This window comes from Balaenoptera acutorostrata, chromosome 15 (genome assembly GCF_949987535.1).
Source record: "Balaenoptera acutorostrata chromosome 15, mBalAcu1.1, whole genome shotgun sequence".
Lineage (NCBI taxonomy): Eukaryota > Metazoa > Chordata > Mammalia > Artiodactyla > Balaenopteridae > Balaenoptera > Balaenoptera acutorostrata.
This window is the reverse complement of record NC_080078.1, coordinates 14,945,154-14,963,931: the sequence shown is the minus strand read 5'-3', so window position 1 is coordinate 14,963,931 and position 18,778 is coordinate 14,945,154. Positions and strand designations below refer to the sequence as shown.

Below are 18,778 nucleotides of genomic sequence, written 5' to 3'. Positions count from 1 at the left end.
TTGGTAACTGGAGGACTTCCCTGGTGGTCCAGTGGTTAAGAATCCGCCTTCCAATGCAGGGGACGCGGGTTCGATACCTGGTTGGGGAACTAAGATCCCATATGCTGTGGGGCAACTAAGCCCGCGCACCACAACTACTGAGCCCACGTGCCGCAACTACTGAGCCCGTGTGCTGCAACTACTGAGCCCGCACAGTCTGGAGCCCACACGCCGCAAGGAAGGGCCCACGCACCACAGATCCCAAGTGCCGCAATTAAGACCCGACGCAGCCAAAAGTTAAATAAATAAATATTTTTTTAAAATTAAATAGGGCTTCCCTGGTGGTGCAGTGGTTGAGAATCTGCCTACCAGTGCAGGGGACATGGGTTCCGGGCCTGGTCTGGGAGGATCCCACATGCCGCGGAGTGGCTGGGCCCGTGAGCCACAATTACTGAGCCTGCGCGTCTGGAGCCTGTGCTCCGCAACAAGAGAGGCCGCGATAGTGAGAGGCCCGCGCACCGCGATGAAGAGTGGCCCCCGCTCGGCGCAACTGGAGAAAGCCCTTGCACAGAAACGAAGACCCAACGCAGCCAGAAATAAATATATATTAAAAAATAAACAAATAAATAAATTAAAATTGATAGCTGGGTAAGGGACCAGGGTAGATGTGTTGCCTGTGAAGATCAGAGAGCTGCCCAGGGCCAGCACAGCCATGGCTGCAGCCAGCGGGTGAGCCCGTGGAGCCAGGGAGAGGCCGGCGTCCTCAGTGGCTGCAGGAGGAGGCTGGAGAGAGCATCATCCATGAAGAATCATAGAATTTTTAAATGAGAGAAAAACATCTTAGTAATCACTTAGCCACGTAATCATTCTAGAAACATTTATCGACAGCTTCTCGTGGTCTAGATCCTGTGGCTGAGTTTACATGTTTAAACTCATTTAATTCTCACAATCACCATCTGAGGTAGCTACTGTCACTACCTGCATTTTATAGACATTGGCTTGGGAGGCAGTGCCAGCTTTCTAGACCAGCTAGTAGGTGACGGGATCAGAATACAAGTACAGGCAACCTGGCTCCGGAGCCTACACCCTTAACCACCACTCTACCTCTCAGTAATCATCTTTATACTAGAATAGAAACTTGTCATTAGCATTGAGTGACAACTATTTAAATACCTCCCTTGTACTTAGTAATTTGCTAGGTATAATTGTTGTGCTAAGAAGTATAGGCAGATTGTTGCCCTTGGGAATTTATGGTCTTGGTGAAAATCAAGAAAAATGTACATAAAACAATTATTTCAAGCTTACCTAACAAAACCTATAGTATTACCTATGACAACCTGGCTAGTAGGTGATGGGTAAGTAATAGTCTAGGCAGGACTCCATTCAGTGTTGCGCCCAAATTTGTTTTTCTAGGGAGCTACAGATCCTGGGGGCTGTCTGAGCTTTTCTCTGGCAAGGTCAGTATTTTCAGCATTGAGTTCCCTTTCCTGATTGTTTGTCACTATCCAACAGTCTTCTGCAGGGAATTTAGGCCTTTGCATAAAGCAGAGCAGTCACTTTGTTATTCTGAGCAAAAGATAATTTTTATTCATTTTGGGTTTAAGTCCTAACAAAGCTCATCATTTGAGGGTTTTTTTGGGGGGTGGGGGGCGGTGATTCTGGCTAGACAGAAAAATAAATGACTTTGATCCTCCCTTTGGAGTTTGCTGATTATTACTGAACATCCAAAATTGAATCATTTTTCACAATAAAACCACTATTTTTGTTGTTATATACTGAAGAAATGGCTATGGCCTTGCCCTGAGAAGGAAAGCCTTAAATGCCCTCTGTTGGTCAAACATGGAATAACTGCTGAACGTATGAAAAAGTGTTAAAAAAGTTGCAAGAATTAGGGAAATATATCACAAAGGTGTGCAAAGCTTTCTCTACAAAGACGTCCGTTGCAATGAAGTTTATAGAAACAAAAAACTGGAAAAAAAACTAACAAAAGGGGGGGCTTAGTTAAATGAATTATGGTACATCCATGTAACAGAATACTCTTTAGCTAATACAATATTGTAGAAAAATATTTCCAAACAGGAAAAATGTTCATGTTACATTAAGTAGAAATTTGAAATCACAAAGCTGTTTAGTGTGCTCCCACTTTTATGACTGAAAGGGTAGACAGAAAACTAGAGTCACTAAATTGATGGAAAACAGAAAGGACATGTGCCAGTGTCCCTTGTTATCTCTTCGTGGTGGAGTTTTGGGGATTCTTATTTTCTTTGTGCTTAACTCTGTTTTCTAGATGTGCTATGATCAGCATGAATTACTTTAAGTAAAAAAGTGAAAAACAATGAGAGTTTTTTTAAAAGAGAGACATCGAGATTGAACCAGCCTAATCTTAGAGATAAAATCGGGGGGTCTAGAGTAGTGCTGTGACTTACCCAAGGCTACCCATCTAGTGAGACTTAATGTGGACTTGCAGTTCATTTATTTTCTGGTAAGTCTCATTTAGCTACTTCTTTTGATGAAAAATTAGTAATGTTAATAATCTGAAGACTTGGTTATTGGTTCTTCACAAATGAGTAAATGAGACTTGAATTAGGAATGAAGCTGCGGGGTTATGTACGTAGCAAAGCAGCTCCCTCGCTGAGATCTATTGAAAGTCAACCCTCAACACAAAGGTTTGTTAAAAAAAAAAAGAAGAAGAAAAATTTAAAAAAAAAAGGAGAAATGAAGCTGAGTATTAGCTATTAGGACATTTAGATGGAGCACATTTGAAAAAAATCACAATGCACTTAGAATTGATCTATTTCTCTCGTACAGGGGTTGGTAAACTACAGCCATTGGGTCAAATCTGACCACACCATTTATGTCTTATGACATAATTTATGACATAACCTATGACATCACTTATGTCTTGTCTATGGCAGCTTTTCCTCAACAGCAGCAGAGTTGAGTAGAGACAAAGTCTGTGGCCTGCTAAGCTAAAAATATTTACTCTCTGGCCCTTTACAAAAAAAGTTTTCAGGGACTTCCCTGGCAGTTCAGTGGTTAAGACTCTGCCCTTCCACTGGAGGGGTCATGGGTTCAATCCCCGGTCGGGGAACTAAGATCCCACATGCCACGCAGCACGGCCTTAAAAAAAGAAAAGAAAAAAGTTTTCAGACCCCTACTCTTATAGATTATTTTAATTCTTTATTGCCTCAGGATATTTTAATGTTTCACCAAAGGACTCTTAGCTGGCAGTTCCAAACAAATGTCAGAACAAATATTAGCAGCTAGGAAGCCCCCAAATGGCAAGTTGTTTTTCTCTGATACTCTCTTACTGCCTCAGAGAAGCAGGCCACTCTCAGCCTCAAATCCAAGGCAGTTTCTAAGTGGGTGTGGGTACCTGGGGGAAGAAAGGCTGTGGAATGGTGGAGAGGCCCCAGGAGATGAGGACACTAAGAGATAGGGTACTTCTTGTCAGGGTACAGGGGATTATATTTGCAGCTAAATTCTTTTTCCACTTGATGGAATCATATTGAATAATAGATATTTAAACTGTGAAGTGCTTAAACCTGAACTGATAGACCAGTGGAAATGCCACACAAATGGGCCATGGGGATGGGAGGGAAAATTGGGAATATGGCTCCAAGATACTCACCCAGTCACCAGTGGGGTTTGACCATAATGCTTCCAGAGGTGACTGGAACAAGAGCTCCCTTAGAGACACAAGGAATGAGAGAGTAATAGGCAGCAGTTGGTAGGACAACTGTGGATGCTGAAACCACATAAATAAAACACTATTTTCATCGAATTCTGGATGTGAGTTATTTTTTAAAATTAGTTTTTATTGGAGTATAGTTGATTTACAGTGTTGTGTTAGTTTGTGCTGTTGGATGTGAGTTATTTTTGCATCTATATTTTATGTTATTTGTTTTTATTATAATTAAGTAATAAATGAAAATACAAAACAACATTCATCAAAAGCTTACCTATAAAGAGCTTGGGATGAGAGCACTTTGGGGCCGTCTTGCACAGTGAAAACATCCATGGTTACCAGTGTGTACTCCAAACCAAACAGCGCCCCCCCCAAATGTTCTGCTCTGAATAACACCCCTAGGACCTCTCACAACTTGAGGGGAGCCCCTTCCCACCGGCCTGGCACGATGGCATCCTGGAATTCCCTACCTCTATGATACCAGTAACAATCCATGCCCTTATATACTAATAATACCAATAAAATACATGAGAAAAAAATCTACATAGAGAGGTAACTCTTTGAATGTGATCACAGCACAAATTTCTTTCATGTATTCATGTACTGAGTTGCTACTATATGCCAGGCATTGTGCTGGACCTTGGAGGTTGATTACAGAGAGTAATGAGACAGTAAAACGGATGCCCCACCCTGCTTTCTGACACCCAGGAAGGCAAAGACCAACATGGGACCTCTGCTACAGCCACAGCAAAAAGGAAACGTTTTTAACACTTCCATATCCAAACTTGTCCACCGAAAGAGCAAGAAGCCTGGCCTCCAACTCAGTGTTCACTTTCCCCCTCCAAATCTCAAGTGCAGGGATCTGCTTGGTGAAGTTAGGTCACCTGTGGAACCCAGGATACAAGGTACCATGGGACAAGCAGCTTTTAGATTTCAAGTTTCTAGCATTCAGTGAGGCACACTGGGGTGGTGGTGGGGACAGGGGTTCAGAAAAGAGATGTGAGAGGCAATCTGAACATCGGCCACATTTACCCCGTGCACTGTGCGAAGAGAAGTCCAGGCGACAGAACAGCAGTGGTTAACTAATGGGGGTGTGTCAGAGGCTGGGGGAGAGCCGAGCTGGGTTGAGAGCAAGTGGGCCCTTAGCCAAGCTTCCGTGCCTTGGGAAGCTGCTGGCAAACAACCTCCTCCAAAGAAGATGGATGCTTTTGTTACCGTTTTCATTTCCTTTATTGTTGTTAAATTATCCAATAAATTAGAATCAGAGAGAAAATTCAGTAGCTGAATCAGCACTTTGTTAATCTGTTGCCATTCAAAAGATCTTTTCTTTGGTGAGGCATGGAGAACAGAATCCAATTGACTAATCTCAGGACTCCATGCCTGTAGGACTGTTTTTTTGGTTGACTCCTGGAGGAAAAGTAATCCCAGGGCTATAAGTGCTCGTGTTCTGAGAGCAGCCCACACCTCTGCGCGGCCACGTGCTACCCATCCCCCCCGCCGAGGCTCACTGACCCTTCCCTGCAGCCCTCAAGCGAACTGGCCTGGAAGTCATTTCACTGCAGGGAGGGGATGGCCACTGCCAGCAAACTGCCCTGCTTTCCCAGAACGCCTGTTCCAACCCCTGCCTACTCAGTCAGCAAGTCCTCATTCCAGGCGGCTGCCCTAGGACTTCTCCCCACCGCGTAAACAGAACCAATTGGGAAACTATATTCCTGAAGGAAATCCTCAGCCGAAGTGGAAGATGAAAACTCCAACACATTCAGTAACGTAACCGTGATCGCACATGGATTTTCCTACCTCCTGAGACTCTGGGGCTCCTGTCCCATTCTCTTTATACAGCCTTGCTTTAAGGTGTAGGAATAACTGTCACTCTGATAGCCCTTAGCTCTCTGGTTTCCTCATATGGATTCCTAGAGGAGGAGAGGCCATCTGGCAGAGTGGGTAAATGGAAAGAAGCTGGTCCAGGTAACTCCTTGTTGCGTTACTTAATGAACCAACCCAGAATCTACTCAGACTTCTTGTTATGTAAGATAATAAAATTCTCCTATTATTATTATTTTTTCTCCTATTATTTAAACCACCTTTGATTGCAGTTTCTATTACAGCTGAAACATCCGAAGGATGGAAAGAGGAAATTTTGTTATAGATATTGTTGAGAAAGGCTGGAGCAGGTAGTGATAGCTAAGAGATGGCCTCAGGGGTCCTTCTTTAGGGCAGTGCTATTCAAAATGTGATTCAAGGACTTGCAGCATCAGAATTACCTGGAGTGGGACTTCCCTGGTGGTGCAGTGGATAAGACTCCGTGCTCCCAATGCAGGGACCCCGGGTTGGATCCCCGGTCAGGGAACTAGATCCCACACACATGCCGCAACTAAGAGTTTGCATGCTACAACTAAGGCACCCGCCTGCCGCAACTAAGGGGCCCACGTGCTGCAAGTAAGACCTGGTGCAACCAAATAAATAAATATTAAAAAAAAAAAAAGAATTACCTGGGAGTTTGTTAGGAATGCAAATTCAAGGGCTTCATCCCAGATGGACTAAATCAGATTCTCTGGAGGTAGGGCTAGGAATCTGTATTTTAACAAGTTCTCCCTCCAGTGCTTTTGATGCAAGTATATTTGGAGAAAACACTGACCTAGGAGACCCCTACAGCTGGGAGTGTGATTGGTCCAACAGAGGAAGTGCTGTGCCTCTTGCTCACGGCTGACCTCCCTGAAGCTGTTCTAATCTTCTAGGCCTCAGTTTCCTTTTCTGTCACAACAATGTGAGTTTCAAATGAGGAGCTGGGTGTAAAAATGGTTTGAAGAGCTAAAACCTTGACCCCCTAGGAGAGTCTCTGACCTGACCCTGCCGTACCAGGGGACACAGCATCCAAGGCTGCAGACAGATGTGTTGGACCAGGCTGGACTCTGCCTCAGCAGCCTGTGAGCTTCTTTGGACAGGGCCTGTTTCCATCTGTGTCTCCAGGTGCCCAGCAGAACTGACACATAGAGGGTGGAGAGTCACTGTCATTCTTAATTGAACTCAACTGCCCCTATTTTGAGGTTTTTTTTCGGACTGCTGCTTGAGTCAATCAGGAAAGACTGGAGACCCAGGTTTTACCCTTGTGGTTAGAGGAGAGCCAGTCCCTGTCGCAGTGCTGCCCTTCCTCTCCTACAACCCCAGTGATCTCAGCCGTCCTCCTTCACAATCCTCCAGGAAAGGATGCTCAGGCTCTCCACTGAGGTGACCTGGTCCTCCCAGATTTCCCTGGCCTTCGACGCCCAGGGATGCACAGGACCCGTTGCCCTGGAAACGTACGAACAATTAAGTCACGAGGCCTCTCTCGTCTCAGGTTTCTGGGTGTTGACCTGGACGCGGGAGCCACTCCCCAAGCCTGTAAGAAGGCCTGGCTTAGACGCGGTGACCTCGCGCGCGCCCCGCGCGCCGAGCCAGTGTTAGCGGGTGGAGCGGACGCGCCTGCTGGCCAGAGGGCCAATCAGAGCAGGGCAGGCCAGCCGGTCCGGCTCCCGGTGGCCACTTAGACGCTGGCTGAAAGCGCTGCCTGCTCTGCGATTGGGCGAGCTTCCTGCCAATCAGGGAAGGAAGCCAGCGGGGGTTCGGCCAATAGCTGGAGGCGACGGGGTCAGGCCGGTGGCCCTGCGATCCTCAGGGTGGTCGGCGAGCCCATCGGCGCTGAGCGAGCGACGGCCCTCCGGCCCGCGCGCGCTGCGCTTTCCGCCCCTCCGGCCCCGCCCGTCGGCCGCGCCGCGTCATGCCGGGCGCTGCTGGGTGCTAGTGCCCGGGCCGCCGCCCTCCCGCCCGCCTGAAGCCGCGCCCACTGCCCAGAGCCAGAGGGATGGTGGTAGTCACGGGGCGGGAGCCAGACAGCCGTCGCCCGGACGGTGCCATGTCCAGCTCCGACGCCGAAGACGACTTTCTGGAGCCGGCCACCCCGACAGCCACGCAGGCGGGGCACGCACTGCCTCTCCTGCCGCAGGAGGTACCTGGACCGAGGGCGTGCGGGGGCGTGGGAAGGGGCGCGGGGGCAGGAGCCGGTGGCAGGCAGAGCTGACCTTGGGATGTGAGCAGCGCTGCAGCGCTGAGGCAGAGGTGGGGGTCGGGCCGAGGGCGGCGCCAGAGGAGCCGTGCTCCCCTGCCCACCCCGCTCCCACCACCCGCCCTGACCCCCGCCCCGAAATGCACCAGGTGTGTCTTCCCTGCCCCAGGCGGCACCTGGCCCTCCCATCCCCCTTCTTCCAGGATTCAGTGCCTGCAGGGTTGGTACTCCCATCCCTATGTCCCACCTTACCTACTGGAGGAGGGAGGGTAGGCCGTGGGAAGAGGCCCTTGGAGCCCCAAGAGATGATAGTGTCTCCTAGAGAATCCAAGAGGAGGCCTCAGTGATTGCCCAAACCCAGTCTCCAGCTGCCCAGAGAGTGGGGTTAGGGGCTGTGTGCAGATAAGAAGCAGGCCAGTTAATAGATGTGGCCTCACTCACCTGACAGCTCCATGGCTTTCCCTCCCAGCTGCTGTGCTGTGATGCACGGTGGCTTCCACTGGTCTTACTTACCGCATGTGACACTATCATACGAACACCTGAAATGACCCTCAAGAGGAGGGAAAAGAGGGAAGGTGGGGCCCTGCTGGGCAGTGAAGACAGAGGCTAGGAGGTAGGGGCTAAGGTAGTGGCAGACGTGGGAGCAGGTGACCTGTGTAGTCCTAGATGAAGGGACTGAGACCCAGAGGGGCAGGGTGGGGCTGGGTGAGGCTCTCGGGAAACTGTAGTGTCCTCTTGGGGTTACGAGCCAGTACTCCAAACATCGTGGGGCAGTTGTGAAAATGGGCAAAACTCCAGAAGGACTCTTTGTAATTGGAAAAAAAAAAAGGAACTGTTGGAGACCCAGGGTGCCATTTTTTGTGCACTGTCACTGGGGAGATGGTGTGGCTTGAGGAAAAAAAGCACAGGACCCAGAGACTATAGGCCAGCACTCCAGTGCCAGCTCTTCCACAAATTACATGGCTCCATGAGAGTAATGTAGAGTATTATTATCTCCAAATAATATTGGGGTACTTGGTATGCACATAAAATAGTTTTAGAGGAGCTAGCTATAGAATAAGCAGAAGGCATTTCCCGTCCTCTGGGTGCAGAAGAGTAACAGTACCTACATTCACAGAACTGTAAATGCCTGTCGGTTTCATTCATCCATTCATTCAATGCATATTTGGGGCTTTACTATGAGCCAGGCACTGCACAAGACGCTGGGCAACTTTGATGTAATGTATTTGTATCCTACTTTATTTCACAAAGGATTTGAAAGTCGGGAAAAAGGACTGTCTAGATAAATATACATAGACTTTCACAGAGCCAGAGAGATGTCGTAATATTGAAAAGTATGCACTGGGATAAAATTTTAGTTAATCTGGAGGAGGTTTGTGGGAAAATTAGGGAGAACTGGCCTCATTTCTTTCAAAACCACAAACAGTGAAAGAGATTAAAAAAAAATAAATAAAGGTCCTGAGCATTTTAGGGAGACCCTGGAGCTTCTCAGGGCAAATGTAGGTACCATCATTCCCTGCCCTTGCCTCCAGAACCGTAGCTGGACTGGGCACTAATCTCCCTGCACAGATTAAGGAGAGAAGTGGAGAGGTACAGAGGATGAGCAGTGGATGCCTGGCATTATTCAACAGACGTCTGTGGGCCCTGCTCTGGGTGGCCTCGGGATAGGTGAACAAGATGCTGTTCCTGCCCTCGGGAAACTTGGGCAATAATAACCACCAATAGCACAAAGCGCCCGTTGTGCAAAGCTCTGTTATAGAGGAGAATGTGGATACAGTGAAGGCACAATGGCGGGAGTGTTCAGTTAACCCTATCTTGGGGCAGGCAAAGGACAACAGAGCAGAAATGCTCACGGAGTAGGGGACCCTGAATAGAAGCTCTTAGAATGAGCGCATGCTGCTAACCGATATGGCGCCTTGGTGTGAATTAGCGAAAGGGTGTACAGCTGGGCTGGCAGACCCCGCTCACGCAGGTGCCCGTGTGCAGTGAACAGCGCACACTGCCAGGTGGGGCCATTGCATTCGCTGGATGGACAGAGGGAGAGTGGCAGGACCACTGGGGACGGAGAAGACAACATGAGCAAGGGCACAAAGGTGGGAAGTTCAGGAAGTGGAAGGAGGACAGTGAAGGCTTTGAACTCTAGAGCAGAGATTGTAGGACTGCGGTGGAGAGATCTGATTTAAGAGCTGTGGGAGGATGGGGAGGACTTGGTAATTGATGATTGCAGGGAAAGGGAGGAGAGAGAAGCGGTCAGAAAGATGCCTGGGTTTTGGCCTCGGGTGGTGCTCATCAGACCCAGGAAGGCGGCAGAGGGGGCAGCCCCGGCTTGCCTCCCCACTGTGCGACTGAAAGTGCCGGTGATTCCTCCCCAGTTCCCTGAGGTTGTCCCCCTTAACATCGGAGGGGCTCACTTCACCACACGCCTGTCCACCTTGCGGCGCTACGAGGACACCATGCTGGCGGCCATGTTCAGCGGGCGGCACTACATCCCCACGGATGCCGAGGGCCGCTACTTCATTGATCGGGACGGTGCGCACTTCGGGTACGTTCCTCCCTCTGCCATCAAGTGCAGGGTCCTAGCAAGTGAGCAACCCAGGCTTGGGCATGGGACTTTGATGTCTTCCATAACACCTAGAAGAGGAGATAACCTGCTGGTGGAATTTAATAAATGTGCATATTGAATTGGATCAGAATTCTTAGTTTCTTTCCCAGAGGAGGCAAGGACAGCCGGAGAAATCCCAGGTAACACACACTGGCTGGATGTGATGAAACTGATTCTCTGCTATGCAAATTAAGACTGGGAAGTTGTCATCCCTGTGGAATAGGTGTGACTGCACTGAGAGGCAGGGGAGTTCCAACACAGCTTCTGGGAGAAGACCCTCAGATCCAGATTCTGGGGCTCGGCATCGCTGTTAGGGAGAAACATGGGGTGTGGCAGTGGTTCCCAAACTTCTTTCAATAGTTTAAAACAAATAAATAGGACAAAAAAAGGTGAGGGAAGGGCCAACATAGGGTTGCCATCCTGTAATTTTGCCAAGTCTTTAAAAAAAAAAAAACACCTTCAGGAACTTCCCTGGCTGTCCAGTGGTTAATACTCCATGCTTCCACTGCAGAGGGCACAGGTTCAGTTCCTGGTGGGGGAACTAAGATCTTGCGTGCCGCACCATGCAGCCAAAAAAAAACCCCAAAAAACAAAACAACAACAACAAAAACACAAAAAACCCCACTTTGAATTGTTACTGTCATTTTAACAGTAAAACATGGAACAACACAATCTGAAAAAAAGATAGCCCTTCCCAAGAGAGGACTTCTGACAACCTTACAGATAAACAATTTAAAGAATTTATGTTTCGGTTTCCTTGTTTGTGAAATGAGAAGTAATTATAGCTGCCTTGCAGGCCTGTCATGTGGATTAAATAAAGAGTCTTGGTGTGACCCCTGGCCAGGTCCTTTCAGAGTATATGGCTGAAACTCTTTGCCCCACCCGTCTAACTTTGGAGATGACTGGAGAACTAACATGGTCTTTGACCTTGAACAAAAGGAGACCCTCCAATCACTACGTCTCTGTGCCGGCCTCCAAGTAGGATTGCCCACACTGGGAGAAGGGTCATTTTCATCCTCAGAAAGGAGCCTCGTCAAATAATTTGCTCTGAAGCATCTGGGTTTCCCCATTGGGCGGTCAGCTGCCTCCTGTTCTGAGAAAACAAAGTGTCACATCGCTCTGCAGAGCTATAAAAAGATTTTTGTTTGCAGGCTGTTTGGGAGAGGAAAGTGCTCGGCCCCGGCTGGCAGCTCCCACAGCACTCTTCTCTGGGCCTTGCCCGGGGTTATGTTTTTCAGGACTCACCAAGATTTGCTTATGATCCTAGAGGACTGATTTTGGAAGGGGTGATGGGGAGGGGGAACCCGGTTTGGCCCTAGGCTGATGCGCCCATACCCAGGTGGCCACAGCTGGAGAGTGGCAGGGCCAGGCGAGGGCGTGGCAGCAAGCAGGATATTGTGGTGTTTATCCGCAGACTGCTGGACTCCGGTGGCCTAAGATTCGTCAGCAGCCTATGAAGCTGTTGAAAGATTCAGATAAAATAAAATAGGGGTTTAGGGCATTTCTCTGCGGGCGAGCTCACGCAGCCCCAGCAGCCACCGTGGAGGCTGCCTGGGCCTCCGCCTGGGACACTTTCCCGTTGTGGTCAGTGCACAGCGCCTTGGACTGAAGTCTGGACCACTGTGGGTGTGGATTTGGAGTCACCCGTGTCTGCATCTGGCCTCTGGCTAGCCGTGGCTCCTTTAGCAAGGGTGTTCCTTGAGCTCTCTGAGCCCCACTTTTTCCTCATTTATAAAATGGACGTAAGAAAGCACTTACCCCGTGTCGCTGGAAGGATTAAATGGGATAACTCCTGAATAGTGACTGACACAGATTAACACTTGGTGAGTGTTGGCTGGTGTCGCTTCATGGTCATAGACTCACTACTGAGGTAACAGCTTGGTCGTGGGGTTTACTGATACATCCTCACAGAAAAGCCCTTCCCACACCTACCAGTGATGGGTCTGATTACTTTTAGCCCTAAAGAATCTGAAGAGAGAATTAAAAGAACTGAATTGTTATTTTAAGAAGGTGCAGTCTGTGATTTTTTGTTCACTCCTGAAGCCAGTTTGTTCAGGTGTCAGGGTTAGGCATTCCTCTTCTCCGTATAGCTACAGAATGATACTGATGGCAAGGATTTGTGGGGAGTGCAGAACTCTTCCACGTGGCTGGTGGGAATAAAATGCTACAACCACTTTGTCAAACAGGCACTTATGACCGAACAATTCTCCTCCTGATGTTTACCCAAGAGGAATCGGTGCCTGAGTCCACAAGAAGTTTACAGGGAATGTTTATCACAGCTTTACTCTTACGAGACCCAAACTGGAAACAACTCAAATGTCCATCAACCGGAGAATGGGTGAATAGTTTATAGTGTATCCATACAACGGTATGCTACTTAGCAATAAAAGGATGGAAACTTCTGCTACACACGATGACGTAGGGAATCAATCTCAAACACGCTAGGTTGAGGGGAAGAAGCCAGGCACAAAAGAGAACATACTGTGTGATTCCACTTACATGCATTTCAAGAGGAGGCAAAACTAATCTTTGTTGATAGAATTAGAAGTTAGAGTGGTTGCCTCTGTAGTGATTGACTGGGAAGAGGCACAGGGAATCTTTAGTTAGATGGACATGTTCTATATCTTGTTGTACGTGGTGGTTGTGTGGGTATATTCATACGTGAAAAAGTAATTGACCTGTACAATTAACATGTGTACCTTTATTGGCTATTATCTGTACCTCAATTCAAAATATAATTAAGGGGCTAGATATCATATCTTTCCATTTTTCCTATATATACTTAATAATTATAATAATAATGATACAGTAACAACTACTAACACTTAGTAAGGGCTTGCTCTGTGCCAGGTATTTTCTAAGCACTTTTTTTTTTTTAACATCTTTATTGGAGTATAATTGTTTTACAATGGTGTGTTAGTTTCTGCTTTATAACAAAGTGAATCAGTTATACATATACATATGTTCCCATATCTCTTCCCTCTTGCGTCTCCCTCCCTCCCTCCCTCCCTCCCTATCCCACCTCTCTAGGTGGTCACAAAGCACCGAGCTGATCTCCCTGTGCTATGCGGCTGCTTCCCACTAGCTATCTATTTTACGTTTGGTAGTGTATAAGCACTTTTTATGTATTAACTTATTTAATCACCTCATAACATTATGGGGTAGTTTTCTTATTTCCCCCCATTTTACAGAGGAGAAAGGGCACAGAGAGGTTAAGTTCACTTACCCAAGGTTACACAGCTGGCCATCTGGGTCCAGATCCTGTGCTCTAACCACTGGGTGGCACATTTGCCAAGCTCTAACCACTGGGTGGATTCGTTAACTCCTTCTCACCAACCCTCTTTCCTTCCTGCTCAGAGATGTGCTGAATTTCCTGCGCTCGGGGGACCTGCCGCCCCGGGAGCGCGTGCGGGCCGTGTACAAAGAGGCCCAGTACTATGCCATCGGGCCCCTCCTGGAGCAGCTGGAGAACATGCAGCCACTGAAGGGGGAGAAAGTGCGCCAGGCGTTTCTGGGACTCATGCCCTATTACAAAGGTGAGGGGTTCACTGTGCGGGGCAGTCGGGATGTGAGGAGGGAGGGTAGCGAGGCATCTGTCGGTGCTGAGGTCTCCACCAGAACAAGTGGGTCATGGCTCGCCAAGATACCTGTCCTACTCAAGCTGGGAGAGGATCCCGCTTCCCTTCCTGCCGCCCTCCCGGTCCCACAGGAAGATGCAGATGAAATAGGGACCACCTTGCCTGCAACGTCATCAAATCGCATTTCAGGAGGGTGGTACTCATCCCATCCCCTTTGTTTCCTTTTGCCCTGCAGAACCACGATTCCTGTTTAAGTTTGTGCCCTTCATGGGCCCAGAGTCCTTTCCCCAGGGATCTGTCTCTTCCCTCTTGGGTCCGCCATCACTGGGGCTCTCTCTGTGCCCCGCACCCCCCTCCCCACCCCCGTCCCACTGATGGGTGACGTGTTCACCCCCGCAGACCATTTGGAGCGGATTGTGGAGATTGCCCGACTGCGCGCTGTCCAGCGGAAGGCCCGCTTTGCCAAGCTCAAGGTCTGTGTCTTCAAGGAGGAGATGCCCATCACCCCCTACGAGTGTCCGCTTCTCAGCTCCCTGCGCTTCGAGCGGAGCGAGAGTGACGGGCAGCTCTTCGAGCACCACTGCGAAGTGGATGTGTCCTTCGGGCCCTGGGAGGCCGTGGCTGACGTTTATGACCTGCTGCACTGCCTGGTCACGGACCTCTCGGCCCAGGGCCTCACCGTGGACCACCAGTGCATCGGGGTGTGTGACAAGCACCTCATCAACCACTACTACTGCAAGCGCCCCATCTATGAGTTCAAGATCACGTGGTGGTGAGTAGCCCTGGCAGGGAGCAGAGTCCTGTCAGGGAGGGTGTCCGTTCCCCTTGGCGGCTCTGGGAGCGAGGTCCCTGGAAGGGCTGCTGGCTGCCCCAGAACCTGCTGAGGTCAGGACGGGTCCTGAGGCACAACTCCAGGCGGACGGAGGTGCAGCCCCAGTCTCCTTGGCTGTACCTCGGGGCCAGGCTCAGGGCTGGTGGCCCACGGGGACTTGGTGCCTGCGCTCACCTGGCCTTTCCTCGAGGCACGGCAGTCTCTGCCTGAGGCTGATGGGGTCTGGCTAGCGAGGGCTTGACCGGGAAGTCCAGAGAGGTTTTGTCACTTTCTTGACCTTGCAAGAGAGTTTCTGCCCTTTTTAGAGCCACGTTACCAAACTCACGTAGGCATAACCACTCCTCCACCCTGTTCAAGAGTCCCTTCCTTGTGCTCAGTGTATCGGAATGAACGTGGAACACGATGGGGGATTTACCCAAGGAGCCCCCCAGAGCCCCTGGCTGAAGAAGGAACATTTTCTCTCCCTCTTCCCTCAACAGTAGCCCCACGCTTTGTTTTAGGATGTGGAAAGACTCTTTTCCTCCCAAAACATATTCTTCACCACCTTTTGGAGATGTAACCATAGTTGCCAAAGCCATGCACCAGGTTGGCCTTAGAAAAGCACAATGTTTACAGCCCTGCCTCAGGGCCTTGGCTTCTCCTACCTTCCACTAACCTTCCTTGCTTGAAGGGTTATCTTCTCACGGGGCTGGAATGCACATTTCAGGGACTCCTTTTGAAGATTCCCTAAGTCAAGCAGGCAAGATGCCTAGATCTTGTGTTATCTTTGAGATGTAACATCCTTTATAGAGGCTCAGAGTACATCCTTGGCTGCTATTCCATGGTAGGATCCAATTTATGGTGAACCTCCTTGGATGGGAACCCCTGTTGCTTTTTCCTGCCGACGTTCTCCTTCTCGGAGATTGTCTATCTTGGGGAAGGAAAGAGAGGGCTGGAGGAGAGGCGCAGCTGTCCCAGGAGCTGTGGGAAGACAGCAGCAGGCCTCCGATATGTTTGACTCTGCAAAATTCAGAGAGAAAAAGATCCACCAGCTTCTTGCTCCACTGCATCTCCTTCTCGCGCTGTCTGCAGGCTGGGGCAGCCCGTCGGGGTGTGGGCCTGCGCCCCCTAGAGGAAATACTCTGCAGCACCAGTCGCTGGAACTGGACGTTCCCTTGCTGCGTGCAGGGCTTCTCCCTATAATCATGATTGAACTTGACTGCTCCTGGGTGTTGTTGTAGGGAGATTTTTTTTCTGTCAACCTCATCGGTCTCAGTCTTACAAGACCAGATTGGTGAGGAAGGTAGTGGGGGAGCTGAGGAAGAGAAGGCCAAGCCCTGGGACCTTGGCTGAATTCCTTCATGGGGCAGTGACCCCTTGGCCCCTGTATGGGAAGATTCCAGGGCATGGTCCCCCGCTCTTACATTGTATTCTTATGTGCATGGAGCAGGCGTCCAGGCTGACATCTAAGGGGACGGTCCAGTCAGTGGTCCAGGTTCCGAGATAACATGTTCTCTCCTTATTCTCATCCGCAAACGGCTTGTCGCTTTTCCGGAGCTGATGTCCCTGCTTGGACCTTACCCCGACAGCACGGCTCTTGCCTTGTCCTCAGAGAAGGGTCTTTCATTTAAGTTGCCCAGATCGGCAAATAGATTGAACGCTAATACAGGTTCGTTTTTTGACAGACACTGAGGCAGGCTATTCAGGAGGGAGCCAGTGTGAGGAGAGAGCAGATGGGTAAGCCCAGTGCCCGCAGTGAGCCGACCTCGGCCCCTTCTCTTGCCCTCCCCGGCCCAGAGCATCACAGCCCTCGGTTATTGAGAGTCCATACACGTAAGACAGGGAGGGACTGGTTCACGCAAACTCAAGTCAGTTCAAAATCAGGCCCTGAAGACTTGCTTGGGGCTTCAGGGACGCTGGATAGGAACGCTGTCCCTGCGCCTCTTGCTGGAGCCCCCCCGTTCCTCTGCCCCCGTGTTGTCCTTGCGGAGGTGCTCTGTGCCGTCATGGGGAGACAGGGCTGTGGCCAGTAGCCCAGGCAGAGCAGGGACACCGGCGGCCAGCTTAGAGCTCCTTCTAAATGGAGTAGGAGAATTCGGTGGTTGGGCTTCCCTGGTGGTGCACTGGTTGAGAATCTGCCTGCCAATGCAGGGGACACGGGTTCAAGCCCTGGTCTGGGAAGATCCCACATGCCGCGGAGCAACTGGGCCCGTGAGCCACAATTACTGAGCCTGAGCGTCTGGAGCCTGTGCTCCACAACAAGAGAGGCCGCGATAGTGAGAGGCCCGCACACCGCGATGAAGAGTGGTCCCCACTTGCCGCAACTGGAGAAAGCCCTCACGCAGAAACGAAGACCCAACACAGCCATAAGTAAATAAATAAATAAATATAGAATTCGGTGGCCCTGTTTGGCCATCGTCTGATGAGAAGCCAAGGCCAGGCTGCGAAGCGCTCTTGGATGTGGAGGGTTTGTGATGATCGCCTCCAAATAAAGGTCATCTCTGAGGAAGTGACTTCTCCTAGTTGGGTCCCTTTTCAGCTGTCAGCGGCCAAGCCCAGAGCATAAGAAGGGTTGGGTAAGGAAGGAGGGCTCCAGAGGACGGCTGTTTCTCCCAGATTGAAAGGAAGTCTGTCTTCATGGAATTCTTGTGCGTAACGTCCTTGGGTCAAACCAAGGGGCCTGCCTTTGGAGCTTCCCTTATGTTTGACTTTGGGTACCTTTTCTCCCAGGTGCTCCATTCACTGGTTGGGAAGGTGAAAGTTTTAGGAAATAGGACTGCATGGTGCAATGCTAGCTGCAATTCAGTAAGAATAAAAAACGGCAACTAAGTTTGAAAAGATTGAAAGAAAACCACAGTGAAACCCAGCACACCATCCCAGGTGGGGGAATTCATCCCAGCACACCATCCCAGGTGGGGGATAATGCTCTAAATAGAAGACATAGAGGAATCGTCACCATCCTTATTCTATCTCTGGTGAATTCACCAGGCTGTCTAGTGCTTATCACATGGAAAGCAGTCGACTGTGCTCTGAAAGTTTCTGTTCTTTCTCTCTGGGGCTTGGGATATTCTGGGAGCTGTCTGAGCCTTGTGCCTCAGGCTGCTCAGGTGATGTAATCTTCCTGTTCTGGGTTGCTCATTGGAGGACTAGGAAATTGACATCTGCAAGCCACAGAGTGGGATGAGCCTCACTGTGTGATCTTGGTCTAAGCTGGATCCTGAAATGGTTAAGACAAATAACAACAACAAAACAAAAACCACTCACACTAATCATTTTGATCCCAGTTAGAATTTCAGATATCATCCTTCTGCATACCTTCTGTCTGTATTTGATTGTGCTACAAGTGATTAAGCTTTCTCGGGTACCATTTTGCTGGGGCTCTTTCATGAAGGTGGCGCCTGCCTCGTGATCCTTAAAAGAGGGAGGCTTTATTCATCAGAAGCCAGAGTGTTGGGAACTGGGGTGGGAGAGGCATTTTTTGGAATTCTGGAAGAAACATACATGTATACATATGTCAATTGGAGGAAGGGTGGGCTGGCAGAGGGTTGGAGGAGGTGGGAACAGAGACGGGGAGGAGGGATAGGCAGTTGCCTCTGGGAGTGGGAGGTCACGGGGTCGGTCGTCTTCCTTCCGTACAGTGTGGGGTTTGTGTACACAAGATAACGCTGCCTGTGTTCGTTCATTTCCTGTCTGTGAGCGCTTTGGTGCGTGGAGCCTCAGTACCCTCACCTGGCATTAAAGTCAAGAATTAGAACCTGGGTGCCGTGCCTTTCTTGTTTAGAGACTTACTCTCCTCCCTCCTCCGCCCTCCACGCTGCCAGCGAATATGTGTTGATTTCTGCTTAAAACGTGGTATGTTTTTGGATGCCATACTAAATCAGACAGGCTCTTCCCTGAGACATGTGGCTGAACTTCCGCCCTGACTTGAAGTTAAAGGGAGACGGGCCCCCTGGAGGTTCCTCTGCAGTTACCCTCACCTGGTCTCTGTCCCAGTAGGCATACTCACCTGTGCCCCCAGATTTCTGGGGTTTATAGGCAGTACTGGCCATTTGTTCATGACCCTCAACTTCCTCACTTGACC

The 18,778-nt window shown here is 49.7% G+C and overlaps 1 protein-coding gene across 4 annotated transcripts in view; it reads left to right on the top strand.

Annotated features, from left to right (window-relative positions):
* Window positions 1–7,272: 7,272 nt before the first annotated feature.
* The window catches only part of RABGEF1 (RAB guanine nucleotide exchange factor 1), an 89,410-nt gene continuing 77,904 nt past the window's right edge, over window positions 7,273–18,778 (top strand). For 3 of the 4 annotated variants that reach the window (XM_007186504.2, XM_007186503.2, XM_057528955.1), the window contains exons 1-4: window positions 7,273–7,649; window positions 10,079–10,248; window positions 13,666–13,844; window positions 14,286–14,658. In XM_007186504.2, the coding sequence (XP_007186566.1) occupies window positions 7,506–7,649; window positions 10,079–10,248; window positions 13,666–13,844; window positions 14,286–14,658 (866 nt within the window). In that variant the 5' untranslated portion in view covers window positions 7,273–7,505. Of the gene's footprint in view, window positions 7,650–10,078; window positions 10,249–13,665; window positions 13,845–14,285; window positions 14,659–16,848; window positions 17,584–18,778 lie in introns of those variants that run through there. The other variant, XM_057528958.1, reaches the window with a different exon arrangement.